The sequence below is a fragment of the Excalfactoria chinensis genome, chromosome 4 (assembly GCF_039878825.1).
Source record: "Excalfactoria chinensis isolate bCotChi1 chromosome 4, bCotChi1.hap2, whole genome shotgun sequence".
NCBI classification, from domain to species: Eukaryota; Metazoa; Chordata; class Aves; order Galliformes; family Phasianidae; genus Excalfactoria; species Excalfactoria chinensis.
Genome location: NC_092828.1, coordinates 23,478,746 through 23,494,600, shown reverse-complemented (window position 1 = coordinate 23,494,600; position 15,855 = coordinate 23,478,746). Strand labels below are relative to the sequence as shown.

Below are 15,855 nucleotides of genomic sequence, written 5' to 3'. Positions count from 1 at the left end.
ATTCTTAATGCTCAAGCTACAGCTCCCTTCTGCTGGTTTCAATCTTTTAGTTGTCTGCTTTGCCTTTGTGCAATACTGCTTCTGAAGGCACATAATTCCATCTTCATTGCAAGGCAATCTGAGAAGGCCGGGGCGGTTCACTAACCTGCGTATACCACAATGCCTACAACAGCTTCTGTATTTCTTACTGTGCATCCTCGCAGCAATAAGTTCTCCTTGCTGAGGCCCACTCGATCCTTGCTTGAATTCTCACTGGAAAAAAACAACAACAAAAAAACCCAGCCCACAAAGCAGCATGTTAATTTGGCTGTAGGACTTCAGTAATTGCCAGTCAGGTTTTGAAAAAGTGTCATGCAATAGATTACCAAGAGAAGCTGTCACTGACTACCTCTCTGATGCTTCTGATTGGACACAAGTACACAAAATTACAGACCCTTAACAAGAAAAGAGACATAAGGCAACACAGTTTGATCAAACTGTGCTGAGAGTTACATGAAATACATGAGAGTAGGAGGGGAAGCCAGTTCTTCTTCTTTCAAATTCTGACCAAAGCAGCCATGGTCCAGACTAAGTACTGTACAGATATCAAAAGTCATTAACAGCAGATCAAAGGCATCCATGTCAAATGTGGTACACAGTTGCCTGATTCTGAAAATATTTAATATAAAATATAAAGTGCTAGTGGGCTTTCCCAGTTCACAATCTGCTGTTTAGGAATTCCTTCTGGAGCTCTGCCTGCTTGGCTGCACTCAGAAATATAGCACTGCACTCTGACTTATGCACACATTGTCATTTTTTAAAGCAAACAGTATAAGCCCTCTGAAAATTAATAAGAACACCAAAGCAAATTACATCAGTTTAAAGAGCCACCAAGCTTACTTACACAAAGCCTCGAAAGTGATTGAGGTCATCATTAGGACTTTCACATTCTATTCTACCAGAAAATTTTTCTGGATCAATTTCAGAGACCTGAAATTATTTAAAAAATAAAATAAAATACAGAGAAAAATATGATAGAACTTGGAAACTTCATAAATTTGTAGGTTCACATATCACTGTCAAACTAATTAACTCAACATTTAAAGTTGCTAGTGATGTTGATGATCTACATGCAATCATGCAATCCAGGTAAATCAGACATAAACAGGATTTACTAGTAAATATCAAACCCTAACAAGTATCAGCTGAGATACTGATATCTTAGGAATGCTCATTGCTTTGGCTGTGGAACACTCCTGGCAAAATATATGGTTTGATAATACAATATAGGAATGCAGCTTATAGCCAAGATGGAAATGGAGAGCTGGCAAATACTTTTATCAAACTGGACTCCTGGGCTGCCTAGAAAAAAAAGGACAGCACTTTCCATTAAATATGAGGATACTGCATTTATGACAGGATTCAGTCATTGGCCATGAAAGGCTGAGAAGGAACTGAACAGCACAGTCCTGTGACCGCTCCTACAATGTACTTGGAACCACTGTTCGTGCACCAATTTAATGCTAATGGTTTATCAGCTTTCTCATACCAATGAACGTGTGGTTGAGCTAACCATAAGAGGTGTGAAGGGAAAAGAAAATTAATTCCTTCTTACTGGAGTGTATTAAAAGCAGCAGGACAATGTCAGTTTTTTCATTAAAAAAATCATTATCCTTAGGGAAAAGGTCCTCAATTTTTTCATCTACTTCTCTAGGAAAGCCAAGATGATCAGAAACACTGTTCTATGCCTTGTTATCAGCTGCAGTCTACAAGCCTCTTCAGTACCTTCTTAATTTCTTTTCTGTGGTCACTGAGGTACTTACAGAAAAAAAAATAATAAATTATGCTATTCTAAGTTGACAAAAAATTAACTACAAGAGTTTCAGCTCCTCTTTTAGGCTTTAATGTTTCCTTGCCTTCCCAAAGGAACCCCAAGTGCAACAACAAGTGTCTTATTGATGACATCTGTACTTCTGTTTGTTCAGTCACAAAGATGCAGAACATAGTATTCTTACATTATGTTACACCCTTTTAGTCTTTGTCTTTGGATGTTCTTTAATTTCTTTGATTTATGTCCTTCCTACTCTTTTGAGCTTGAGAAACTGAGAGGCGAAACAGTTATACTCTGTCTACACACACAGCACTTCCACAGTCTTACTCAGCCTGAGTTTGAGAGGATGAAGCCTCTGTCTGGAACTGAGCTGTCAGGACACCAGAGGTCTGTGAAGTTAACCACTACTCTACAGTCAGAAACCATGCAGTCCTGACAGGACACCACGATGGCCTTTGTTTTTTTTTCCCCCAGAGGACAAAAATGAGCAGTCATTGATGGTGAAGGAATTGTCACTTTTGGGGACAGTGTGACTATCTCATTCTAAAATTGGGTAAAAAAGAATGGGAGAAAGAAAACCAGCTTTCTTTATGGTTAACAGATTATGTGTTTGGTATTATTCTACTTGTTAAGTAACAAACAAATCTAAATGAATACATTCTCACCTCCTCACCACTGCTGACAAATCAGAGGTAATTTTATCTCCAGTCTGTTAACAGCACATCCTTATGGACAACACTGAACCTCCCTGCTGATGTTATCAGTGCAGTGCTTCCATTTCAGAACCCAGTTACCAGGTGTGCTGAAGACTGCACTAATTTCTGACAACCACACAGTCTGTGAAAACTATAAGACCTGGTGATGTTCAGTCTTGACAGGTACGGCTAAAAAAAACTGTAAGAGTTCCAAAGACTTTATAAATCCCTGAAGGTCTAGATTTGGAGCTAAAAATACACTTGAAAATACAGTGAAAAAGAAGACATCTATTCCTCTTTCTGCTTTTATGTGGCACTGAACTCCCTTCAAAAAGAATTCTAATTTCACAGCCACTAAATGCTATGTGTTATACATGATGGCTGGACATATACTTGAAAAGTTAGTTTTACTTCACTTGAAATAGAGATCTCTTTCTCTGGGTTGAGTGAACAGACAAAGAGTTGCTCCAAAATAACAAAAAAATTAAACTACATCATCTATTGTATTTTCAGATGGGAATTACTGAATAAAAGACAATATAGAGGACTAAGGTTTTTATTGTTGACTGTTGCATCAACTTTCTTAAACCACTAGAAATGCACAATTATCACCTGCTCTGAATATCCTCTCACCACCTGCCTCTGCTTTAGATTGGTTTCTCCATCAAGACCTGCAGTTTCAATGTAACAGATCCCATCCAGGTCGCTAGAATATAACAGCACCATGTCAGCAGGAATAATTTCATTACATGAAAGCCGGATGAAGTCCCCAACGTTGACATTTTTCCAGTGTTCATCTATGTATTTCTTCTCTTTCCTGAAATGAATATAAAAATATTAGAACAAACAAAAATAGAAATTTCCCCAAAATAAACACTCAAAGAAACAGACTGTACCTAGGAAATGACTCCAATACTGAACTTTCAAGTCATTAAGAACTTTGATGAGACAGTCAAGGTTACTGTAACAAAGAGTCTGTGGTGCTCAGGCACATGATCACAGAATCACAGAATCACAGAGTTGTAGGGGTTGGAAGGGACCTCTAGAGATCATCGAGTCCAACCCCCCTGCCAAAGCAGGCTCCCTACACCACGTCGCACAGGTAGGCGTCCAGGCGGGTCTTGAATATCTCCAGAGAGGGAGACTCCACCATCCCCCTGGGCAGCCTGTTCCAGTGCTCCGTCACCCTCACTGTAAAGAAGTTCTTGCGCACATTCGTGCGGAACTTCCTATGCTGAAGTTTCAGCCCATTTCCCCTAGTCCTGTCCCCATGCACTACTGAAAAGAGACCAGCCTCGCCACTATGGCTCCCACACTTCAGGTATTTATAAACCTGGATCAATTCCCCTCTCAGCCTTCTTTTCTCAAGGCTAAACAGACCCAGTTCCCTAAGTCTGTCCTCATAGGGGAGATGCTCCAGGCCCTTCACCATCTTTGTGGCCCTCCGCTGGACTCTTTCCAAGAGATCCCTGTCTTTTTTGTACTGGGGAGCCCAGAACTGGACACAGTATTCCAGATGAGGCCTCACCAGGGCAGAGTAGAGGGGGAGGATCACCTCCCTCGACCTGCTGGCCACGCTCTTTTTAATGCACCCCAGAATGCCATTGGCCTTTTTGGCTACAAGGGCACACTGCTGGCTCATGGCCAACCTGTCGTCCACCAGGACGCCCAGGTCCCTCTCAGCAGAGCTCCTCTCCAGCAGGTCTTCCCCCAGCCTGTACTGGTGCATGCAATTAAATCTAGATCTAAATTAGATCTAGCAGTGGGTTGTTAGTTAGGTTAGTATGGTTAGGTTCAGGTTGGACTTGATGATCTTGAAGGTACCTTCCAACCTGAGCAATTCTATGATTCTATGATCAGCTCTGAGGTCTCAGACCTGTTTTTCTGGGAATTACATTCCTGTCACCCTCCCATAATTTTGTCAGCCCAGTTCAAAACTCAGCCCCTTGATTCCTATACTTTCATTATTCCAACATTTACCAGTGAGTGAAAAATAGTCAGCAACTGCTTAACTAATGCTCCAGATATAAATACCTGTATTTATGGCTTTTAAATATTTACCCACTGTTTCTGAACATAAGGTACAAATAACCTACAACACTCAAGATAGAAAGTTATAATTCTTTATTATTATGGAAAACACACATAGAAGTTTGTGCCGCCTTCAACTCTTCTTGACTGTTCTTCTGTACTCAACAAAGGCGAAGAATAATCCTTTTTATTTAATTACAGCAGCACAGTCAGGTTTCGAGTGGTGAATAGGCTAAGAGGTAGCAAGCAACAAGGAGCTAACTGGAAGCATACAGTAGTAGGCCACTGAAAGAGGGTTGCTGATACAAACACTGCACATGCCTGGATGCAGAAATGCTAAGTTACAGCTTGAAACAGTGACTGAGCTCCTGGTGGGAAGGCAAGGCCAATCTAGAAGATCTCAGGTGCATACAATGCTCCTGAGTGACTGGAAATGGTGGAGCCAGGATCCACCCCTTCCCAGACCTCACTTAAGGGCTGGCATGTGGAGACAAGGATATATTGCTGGAAATTCCTATGTATGTGCAACCTTCTGAAAGTAAGTGCATTTTTTCCTTTGTTTTTGTGTCTGTGGTTGCCACGTTTGAGCATATCCTCATCTGCTACAGCCTAGGACTTTGCTTCTATGCCGTCATTGCTATGTTTTCCATTGAGTTATGCCTTGTTAGTTGTTGGGCTTTATTATCTTTCACAGACTAACCCTAAAGCTATGTTTAAAGTGAGGAAAGTGTACTCTTCACGGTCTTGGAAGCATCCTCATGTTGTGCATCCTTTCCTAAATCTTACTCTGGCTTACCCAGCTGAATAATCCAGTTGTACCAAGAAGCTGGGAAGTGCACCTAGCTTCCACAGTACAGACTCAAGCTAACAAACTTTACAACATGGCAGTTTTGTGCAGACAGATCTACCAGTTCTAATCAAAGTCGTAACTTTGTAAAATACTTCTGATGACAAAGAAAATATCAGAAAAACATTCCTTGTGTCAAGCTCTGCACCTGTACCTTTCAGATCTGTGCTGCCTGACAGTATCCTTTCAAAAATCCTTTTCAACAATAAGATGGCACAAAGTCCACATAATTAACCATTATATTGATAACAGTATCTCTAGTGAAGATAAGGCAGAGTTGAAATGGTTTTCCAAGTAAATGCAAAGCAAAAGCTGAGGTAAAATTAAACCAACCTCAGCTAAATATATACTTCTCCTTGTGATGCTGTCACTGGCTTTTCTTTAAGCATGGAAAACCATGTAAAACTTAATTAAAGCTACATCCCCATCTGCCAGAAGATGGGTGGAATCAGAAACATGCTCCAGGAACCAACTTTTCATACCAATACATTGCTTTTGGGGGGGGAGGGAAAGAGCAGAAGGAATGATTTCTAAAGTAAATTAACAACAACAAAAAACACACCATAAAAATAAAGGTGAAGAGGGAAAAAAGGAATGAAGGCTCAAAGAAATGTTCTAACAGGATGTGATTCACATTTACCGAAGCTATGACTTAAGATTTAGTCAAACTGAGCTTAGTCTTACTTTCTCTCTCCTACCTGAAGTCAATTCAGGTGAAAAACAAGACTTCTCTTTTTTGTTTAGAAATACCTCTCAGATATTGATAATTGTATCTATATGTTTTTTGTGTGTAGCCAGTTCACCCCACTAAGAAGGACAGTGAGTCCAAAGAGACAACGCTGACTGGAACAGAATGCTCTGGTCACTATGCAGCAGCACACTTAATACTGCTTCCCCTAGGTGTGATGGAAAGGATTTGGGAACCCCTAATAGCAGCAAGAAAAAATTATCTTCACAGCCAGCTTGCATCTAGAAGAATTACAGGAAGGATGGCAAGTGAAAGGCAAAGTAAGTTCATAAACAAAGAAAGCAATGATGTAACTGTGTAATAAGATAAAATCTCAGCTTAAAAGTTGTAGATATTTGGGTCTGATTGCTACAGGCATTTTTCAAAGTGATTATTAGAATTTGATCCACTACATAACTACTTGGAGTTAAAGATTTAGTAATAAAGCAGCACTTCTGTTTACCCCCAAAGTAATTATTTACTAGAGCTTAGTAAAGGAGAAAAACACTGGCGCTTACGCATCTCTAGATTGTCTTTCTTTTTTTTTTTTTGCTAACTATCATTTATTTCATTGAGAACTACTCTATCCTTGTGAGATCCCACCCGTAGTATGGCATCAGAAAATGGTCTCATTTACTTCATGGAAATTACATTAAGAGTACAGTGTTACAACACTAATAGCTTTTATGACTTTCACCACTGTAATGATGAAACAGTAATCACTGAATTTCAATGATGCCAAAACAATTTTAAGATATTAAGAATAATACTAAAACTTCCTTGATTAATGCAGTGTAGACTCAAGTATGAATGCTCTGATATTTTTCAGCAAATTTTACACTAATTTAATATTTGCTTAGCTAAAGAAGTGATCAAGACTCAACTAGACAACTTCCTGAGCAATTTGATCTACTATGGCATGCTCTGAGCATGGTATAAGACTAGAGAGATGACTTCCAGAGTTCTCTTCCAACCTAAGTTTTTCTGTCCCTCTATGTGTGTTCAGAGAGTAAACCAGAAGAATCATTTTAATAACAATTACCCAGAAAGAATGTTGTCTCTTACCGGCTATACACTTTAGTTAGTAAGTTGTTTATCTGTTTATCCATTTTATATTTTGAGTAGTCTTCTAGACCATCCTTCAGGGCAATTATCGTCAAAACTGCTATCAGAGGTAGCATTGTAATTTCTTTTTGGAAAGCTTCCACTAGAGGAACCCAGTTTAAAACTACTAGAAATAGGAAATACAAATTGGCAATTCTGAAACAAAGAGCAAACACAAGAGTTAGCTGTGCTAGCAGTCATTCTAATTCCTCCCACTTCATGCTGCACAGAGACAAGTGAAGAAACTGTAGCTGGAGTTAAGAAAAAATAAAGAATTAATTATCTGTGACTTCATTTTCCCCTCTTCAGTCAAATACATCGGTTGGCTGAATGGCTGATTAATTCTCATGATAAGAAGGTGCAGAGAGCAAGAATTTGACTATAATTCCAACCCTCCCTTCCTGGTATATGTCTTCTAGTGAGATTCTGGTGAACTTGCAGGTAAGATATTTTTAAGTGAGCCATTCTGCAACCTTCCTGCATAACTTAATAAACCTGCAGTTCTCCAAGCATTAAGATGGAGGGAAAAAAAAAAATGATAGCCAGAGATAAAAGACATGTGAGGGAAGGAACATGTTTGCAGGAAATCAGCTGAAAATCCTACTTCAGATTACTGAAGTGCTCCAAAAGTAAATAATAGTTTGATCCAAAGAGTGGAATGAGTGGAAATAATAAGTTTTTAAGAAAGGATTAGTCCAAGATTGATATTCAATCTTTGGACAAATAACACAGACCTTTTCAGAAGTGACAGGCAGGTTGGAAAAACATATATTAATACACAATTAAATAAAAAGATTCTACTTTAGAAGAACTTCCACAAACAAAATAAAAATAGTTAATTACCTGTGAAATTGTTCAAATAAATTGCGTGGTATGAAATTCAGTAAAGTATATTTAGTAGTCCGTATTTTGTTGTTCATATACAGTTTTGATACCTTTTCATACTCTTCCTTAAAATGTCCCAAGCAGGGTATCACTATCCTATGCTTGCCAATAGTTTTTGTTGCTTGATAGCACTTGTTACTTGAGTTGCTGCCGCTGCCTTCTTCTCTGCCTTCTGTTGACGTCAGTTGCTGCCAACGATACCGGGTCCAGCGGATGGGATCTGCCATTGCACCCCACGTGCTTTATAATCCAAGGAGTGTCCTCTACCCAGACAGAAGTTAAAATACAGCAAGTTAAGCAATAATTCTGTAAAGGCTTATTCAACTAAAAAGTTCCAGCCACAGTCCTGAATAAGCCCAGGAAAAAGACCGTTTCTCACATTTACATCAGGAAATGAACATTTAATGATGCCAGGTTCCTCTTCAAAGGTTGTATTTATCCAAATTTTATCTTACCTTTCAGCATCCTGCAGTTCGATTACTCCGTTTAAAATGCACAACAGTTTTGTAATTATTAAAAAACAAATCTGATTCCAGTATTCTGTCACTGATCTACAGATCTATCTTTTCCAGTAGATGACTTTTGTTTTGCTATACTTCAAATAACAGAGGAAAATATCAACACAGTTTAAATTGATACTAATTTCTTAATTTGTGTGTAAATCACACACCAAATTGGTACTTGAAAAATCCAAATGAGAATGCCATGAAGGAGTATATAATGATGATTGCAAAATAAGTGATGCTTTGTAATTTTACACACAAAATTAGATCTGGATAAAATGCCTCGTTTAGAGAAAGAAAACAAGCTTTTATACCAATCATGGTTTGATGGATCCTTCAATCTTCCAGAAGTCCTTTCTCAGACAACAAACTGTTCAGTCATTTTTACAAATCTCATTAAATACTATTTAACAGTAATGCCTTATACCGACTTAGGAGTCTGTAGGTTTTCTGAAGTCCATAGCAAAAAAGAGAACCCAGCAATTAAGAGCAGTTCTGGGACTGCAGTATTGCTTCCCACACCTAACACAAGATTTGTTCACACAAGTTTTAAATATCCTCTATGCTGGATTACCAGGGAGCACCTCAATGACGTTTCTTCTTGTCCTGGTAAATTTGTTTCTTCCAAGCATCTACCGTTAGAAGGTATGTCAATTAATTGTGTTTTTGTGCTTGCTTTCATATCAGACTAAACATAACCATTTCACGCTGGTGATTTCTGTGACTAGAAGAAGCGACAGATAAACAAGCTCTTTGACAAAGTAAACTCCTGAGGAATGTGGGAATGCAAAGTCTTTAAATGGCAAATCCTGTTCACTCTGTGAAAGTTACCTAGGCAAAAGCACCTTTAAAAGCTGAAGAATCAAGTTATCAGTAACATGCAAACAAAGACTGACAGGAAATTAGGAAAACAAAAAAGAAAAGCTGACAAACTTCAAAACCTCTTAAACACAGGAGGCAAACCTTGTTTTTAAAAAATACATGCGTTACTTTTTGTAGCACGTGATACCTGGTGACCTTCACTTAACAAATAAGGGTATGGAAAAAGAAATAATAATGAACTAGATGTTTTAAAGCATCAGTGTGTTAGGACAGAATTCCTCATTGTTGGATCTGGAATCACAGGTTTGAACTGTACATGCAGTGCTGCTGAAGAGCAGTCATCTCCCTCCGCACATGCATCCCTGACACAGCTCCAAAAGCTCTGCCCCACCCTTCCTTCTTGGAGGCAGAACTTAAAAGGAAATGAAAAACCTGAGATTCAACAGCACTCGCTGCACAGATCCACCAACAGCTCTGGTATTTTAATTTTTAAGAACATTTTGAAGGAGATTGTGTGGACAGTAACTAAAACAAAACCACCACTGCACCATGTTGGAAACTGCAGAAGATCACTCATTGCCTCTCCTGTAGTCAAAAAGGTGAATCAGGCAATTAAAGTGCATCTTAGGGGAAAAAAAACAACACTGGGATCTTATGCTCTGTCACAACACCCTCTGACTCACCTGGGAATTGACTTAGTATTTGCAAATGTTTTTTTTAATGCATTTGCATTTCCATTTTAAAGCATGATCTATAAGACTGAAAACTTCTGAATCCCTTTTGATTTTTTTTCCTGTGTTGCACGTCTTTCCTCTTTCTCCTTGAACTGTGCTCGTAAAGTAATGCACTCCTTTCATTTGACCAGCTCTAAATTCAGAAAAAATTCAGCAACTTCATCCTTTTCAGTATCTCACATGAAGTTGCTGAAGATTATTTTAAACAGTTTTGGCAGGAAATCCCTTCTCTTATCACATGATTTGACCTTCTCACCCTGTCATTTTTTTATTCATCGTTCTCCAGCCTAACCTAAATTCAAAGCATTAATGAAAAACTGTTGGTGCTTCTTTACATGTGAGCATGAATCCCCAAGAAAAGTTAGTTTTAGAAATACATGAGAACAACTCAAATCTGAAGCAGTACTTGAATTACTTTTAAAAGTTTTCTTCTTAAAGCCTAAAATATTCTTTGTGTGTTCAAAATCAGGAAGCCTAAATGATCAAATTTCAAGTTTGAGGCCAGCTTCATAGAAACTTGGTTTTGTTCTCGTGAGTCAAAAGCTTGAAAATCAGAATGCTGCTTGGTCTTGCTAAATAGCAACACTGGTGTAAAGTTAGAACATGTTCATCTAATGTGCAAAAAGACAACTTTCTGTAGCATTAACACCACAAGATAATGATGAAACGCGAAAGGGAACTGTCTGACACTGGACATGTTCTTTGCTTTCTGTCTACCTCAGTACCTTATATACTCTGATTCCTTCCTCTTTTTATAAAGTCTTTTTGAGATATCTTACTTGAAAACTGGAAGGGCTATAAATAGTTAACACACGAAAACTGGTTGTCATACAGACAAGAACAGAGCACAGTAGTGTCATTTTTTAGCAAAAGACTGATCAATGCTATATATTGTTCATATTTCATCATCCTCTATCACAATACAAAGCCTTTAATAACTCTCTGCTATAGATAGTGCTGTAGACGCTACTTGTAAATGGTCCATACCTTGAATTAAGCACTTTGAATCTTAAAGCCCAGCATAAGCATTCTCTTCCCCTTACTTCTTGTGCCAAAAACTTGCTTTCTTTTGCAATCACTTGCCTACTTCCTCTCTTGCAAACTCTTTCAGCTTCCAGTTCGATGAGGTATCAATTCCTCAGCTTCAGTCACACTGCAGCACGTAGCCTTTGGCAAACAGCTTGGCAATCACTGACCAGCCTCCTTTCTAGAGATTATCAGACAAACTAGCTTAAATGCTTTAGCCAGCATACACAGTGTTCAGGTACTGCACCTTACTATTATGCTGTGGTTGTTTGCTTCCATGTCATATGAAGTACCCTATCATTTACTACAGCTTCTCTTGGCCACTTCCTCCCTTCTGACAACAACCTTCTTTTGCCATCATCTCCAAATAGTTACCCCTCATTCTTCTTTCAGCAAATTCTTTGTTAAAGACTCCCAGTAAATGGTATATTTCATGAGACTGTCCCTCAGACCTTTGGCACACAGATGTGTGTACTGTGCTTGTTTCTACTCTGTTCCTGCTCAGATGCAGCTTTTAGGCATAATGTGCAGCCTTAGCGTCCTCCAGGTCCACTTCCAGTCAATCAAGTCTTAGCAAACAGAAATGCAGTCAATAAAATTGCACTACCTTAACTGAAAAAATTCTGTAGAACCTAGGAGGATAGGGAGTCAGAAAATGCACCTCAATAGCAACTACTTTTCTTAGCTCCGTACCTGAATACTTCAGGATATCCTTTGGGTCTGAGGTTCCAGGACAGAGCTCACACTACACAAAGCTATAGAGGAGTGGAGCACCCTGGATTCATGCAAAGTTCCATTCAAATCTATTTGCACGTGTTGCTTCATGGGTTCACTACCAGTTGTTTGACTACACTACAACTAGAGTAATATACAGGCTAACTGTTAGAAATCAAGACAGCATTTGAATCTTCAATATTTCATATGCTACTGAACCACAAAGAAGTTTCAAAAGATCTGCGGTCTTAAGAGTAATCTGCAGTCTGGAAACAATAATTATTTTCTTCTAAGGTCTGCTACCTTCTCTGTGATAAGCAGTATCAAAGGTTTGTAATGCGTGCTACGTATGCTGAAAATGAAAACTGCAGTGGCGCTCTAACATGTTGAATAGATCTGGAGAAGAGACCCGTGCTGTCAATTTATGAGACAAACATTCAAACAGCAGGAATTAAAATTTCAATTCTAAGAGAAACGTGGCAATTTGCAACAACATATTTTGAGTTATAATCACAAAGTACTAAGTACTCTTGCATTGAGTGGAAGGCAGCTGTTACTATGAGAAGTGAACCACTGAGGCAGAATCTCACCATATAATCTGAATTACAAAGTCTCACTTAGCATGAGGGACACAAATGCTGCAAATGTTGAAATGCTTCACCTTGGAAACTTCTTGCTTGGAAATTAAGCTAGCTATCAGTGGCTCTTCTGAAATCATCAACCATCAGCAGGATGCATTATAAACCAGGAAGTGCCTGGACTGTGACACAAGGTCAATCGCAAAGCAATTTAATAGTAAACCACACAGGCAGCAGTGCTGATTAACATGCTATAGAGTGGGAGCAATATGTGAAATAGGAATAACCTCCTTCACATTGGGTGAAGTTGGTTAGGGTACGAGTTAGATCCTGCACCTTCCTGAATCATACACTGCCTAATTTCAGGTTTAAAATTCAGAGATGTACTCTTTTATTTCAGCTACAGGGAATCAGTTTCACAATAAAACTGAATGACTGCCAGAGAGCTTTGGTCTGTGCAAGCCTTTTATATCTTCTTTTCCATTCATGAGCAAAGTTCTGCTTTATGCTCTGTTTCCCGTGTCACATCAGTATCTCAAAACTGCAAAACTAAACTTTTCAGGTTAACTCTTTTATGACTGTCTTCTCTTGTAAAGGTATCTTAAACTTATGGTCATGCAACACCTAACCACTGCAGATGCTTTCATGTATGTGAAATTCACAGCACTAATTTTACATAAGAGTAAGGTGTGGGCCGCATTAGAAAAGCTGTGCTGCTGTTCATGATGCAAAAGGATGCAAGTCTGTACTCAGTGTAGGCTCCCTGAGCTACAGTAAACAGTTCTGAAGGAAATAAATCCTTACTAGTGGTAATGCTGTTTCTTAACCGTGCTGATTTCTTTAAAGAGCCTGAAATCTGCTGTGTGGAAGATGAAATTATTCATCCCAATTTGTACTAAAAGTAACTGTTGCAGAACCAAAGTTCTGTACTCAAGTTCCCAAAATTCTAAGCTAGGTCTTCAACTAGCAACTTGTCCAGTTTTCCTGGTTTTCTAAGACATCTACACTGGCAGCTTCTTCAAGAGTTTCAATCTCTCTGGAGCTCTCAGGTTTAATCCTCTAGGGTTCTTCAAAGGATCTGGGGAAGGGTGTTACATACCCTTTTCCACAAAGGCTTTCCAGCACTATGCAGGCTTAAATGGTTCATGTCAAGGCCTGCACCAGTGCAGCTTCATCCGTTTTCAGCCAGCTAGACTGAAACTACCTTAATCATGCTGCAGTCATATGTATTAGAAGTTCATTTTAAGTAAGAAGTAATATGTAGCCTTCTGATTTTTAAGAAGCTGAAATAACAGCTGCAACAGATGTGATACACTTGCATATTTCAAAAGGATGGCAATGCTACAGCTTGCAGGCTAGCAGTACCTTCATTGTTAGCAGTGCTATTTGTGTTTAAGATTAGGCTCAAATCTTGCTTTAATCACTACAGAGCTTTTGCAACCCAATAAAAAATTCCTCTTGAGGGGATATTTCAAGCCTGAAAGGGAGAGACAGCATATAGCAATTCAAGGAAAACTACAGCTGTGCATCTTAAAAGATTTTAATATTAAAAATAAGGTCAAAAGATATAGGAGCATAGAAAAGAATGCACTGGGTTAAGAACGCTCCAATAATGGATCCAGTTCAACACTTTTAAACAGATTAAAGAGTAAGTCATTGAAGATGCAATTGTCACTAGCCGAACGGAGCTAAATGTTATCGCTGAAAGGCGCAGGTCTTGCTTCTCCCATCCAATGCTCCCAGCTTTGTCCCCTTCTTCATAATGCATCTGTTACTGTTGCCGTGTGCAGTTACTTACTGAACCTGCATTGAAGCTGGTTCAACTCACTGCTCCGTAAGACCATTTACCAAGACAAAGACAACAAAATTATTAGATGCATTTCCTGACTGAGCTTCCCAGATCCAGCTTACATGGGGAGGTGGGATGGGAATGTCAGATGTCAGTGTCTTAGAATACTTACATAGAGCACACAGCTATGATTTTGGTCTAGTTTGCATTATAGAAACGTATCAGTTGTGGACATTGGCTTGCAAATCCAGATCACCCACAGCAGTGGCAATTAACAAAAGAATGCAATCCTAGTCTGCCTGCACTAGCTTTTGCTGCTGTAAATAATATCTGTCCACAGACTGACTGTACAAGTTCAGCCTGGCACCAGTTTGGGGGGCACACAAAGGTATTAAGAGAACTAAATTCCACTCTGATCTTCAGGAAATCACTCAGTGTTGCAATTCATCATTTACCAAAACAAGGATAATAATATTTCAGAGATTTCTCAGTCCTATAGCTGTTGTGGAGACAAGAATACCCTGTATCATTTTAGTACAAAAATAAGGGTTATTTTAATATTTTTCAAATGTGAAAGTACATTAACCCGTGACAATTTTTTTTTCTTCGTTTGCAGAACTTCTGACAGAACAACTTCCTTTCAGGGACTCTGATTTCTCTTTCACATCCTTCTGAACTTTTCTCCATCACCAAGCCTGGCAGTTATGGCTGTGACCTTCACTGTGTGCACGACTCACCCTTCAGAGGTTTCTGAAGCTCCAGGACTTTCAGTGCCACTGACATGGACCTCGCTATACAAGCTTATATCCTTTCCCTCAGTCACCATCATGAACTACTACAAAGTCCCACCAAAGAGCTATTGTTTCTAGACTCGAGGTCCTAACTACCATATATTTTCCCCGGTCTACTTCCAGCAAAGCGCAGTCAGTAAGTTTACCATTCAAATCAAAGGCTTCCTTCCCGTTAGAGCTCCGCGAGCAGCACACAGGCTAACTGACGGTTCGCGGCCCGTCAGCCCCGCAGCGCCCGACAAGGGCACCGGCTGCGACCCCCCCCGCGCCGCGCTTCCGCCGGTCCTTTGTCCCCGCGACCGTCTCGGAAGGCGCGGACTGTACAGCTTCCCTGCACAGCAGCGCAAGTCCCTCTTACAGCCGCCGGACGACTGCAAGCCGCAGCACGTCACCCTCCCGTCGGGCTCCCTCATCCCAACACCGGCCCGTCGCGGCGGCCTTACCGGTATCACCGCGCACATCCCAGCGGGACGGCAGCCACGCTTCGCGCACACCGCTCTCTCTCCGTCTCCGTCGCCGCGCCCCGCCCGTGCAGGCCGCCCCGCCTCGTCCCGCCGCAGGGCCGGCTCTCCTCAGCGCCCTTCGCCTCTTTTCTCGCCGGCTCTTTACCTGCGGCCGCCAGGTGGGGCGAGCCGCTTTGCTCGTTGTCGTGAGAGTCAGGCCTCGCCGTGCAAGCCCCGTTCCCCCGCCTTTCAGTTGCAAGCTGCCGCAAAAGGCTGCTTGCTTTCCTCCTGCTCTGAGCAGCCACGCTCGGGAGCTGAGCTCTGTAAGTGGAAAAAAAGAATGAAAAAAGAGCTGC

General features: G+C 40.2%; 1 protein-coding gene across 2 annotated transcripts in view; it reads right to left on the bottom strand.

Annotated features, from left to right (window-relative positions):
* ATP10D (ATPase phospholipid transporting 10D (putative)) overlaps positions 1-15,633 on the bottom strand; it is a 34,862-nt gene extending 19,229 nt beyond the window's left edge. Inside the window, exons 1-6 of one of the 2 annotated variants that reach the window (XM_072334447.1) lie at positions 15,500-15,633; positions 8,058-8,362; positions 7,176-7,370; positions 3,118-3,322; positions 884-969; positions 146-252 (exon numbers count right to left, since the gene is read on the bottom strand). In XM_072334447.1, coding sequence (XP_072190548.1) covers positions 146-252; positions 884-969; positions 3,118-3,322; positions 7,176-7,370; positions 8,058-8,326 — 862 coding nt within the window. In that variant the 5' untranslated portion in view covers positions 8,327-8,362; positions 15,500-15,633. Of the gene's footprint in view, positions 1-145; positions 253-883; positions 970-3,117; positions 3,323-7,175; positions 7,371-8,057; positions 8,363-15,202; positions 15,466-15,499 lie in introns of those variants that run through there. The other variant, XM_072334448.1, reaches the window with a different exon arrangement.
* Between the last annotated feature and the right edge of the window lie 222 nt (positions 15,634-15,855).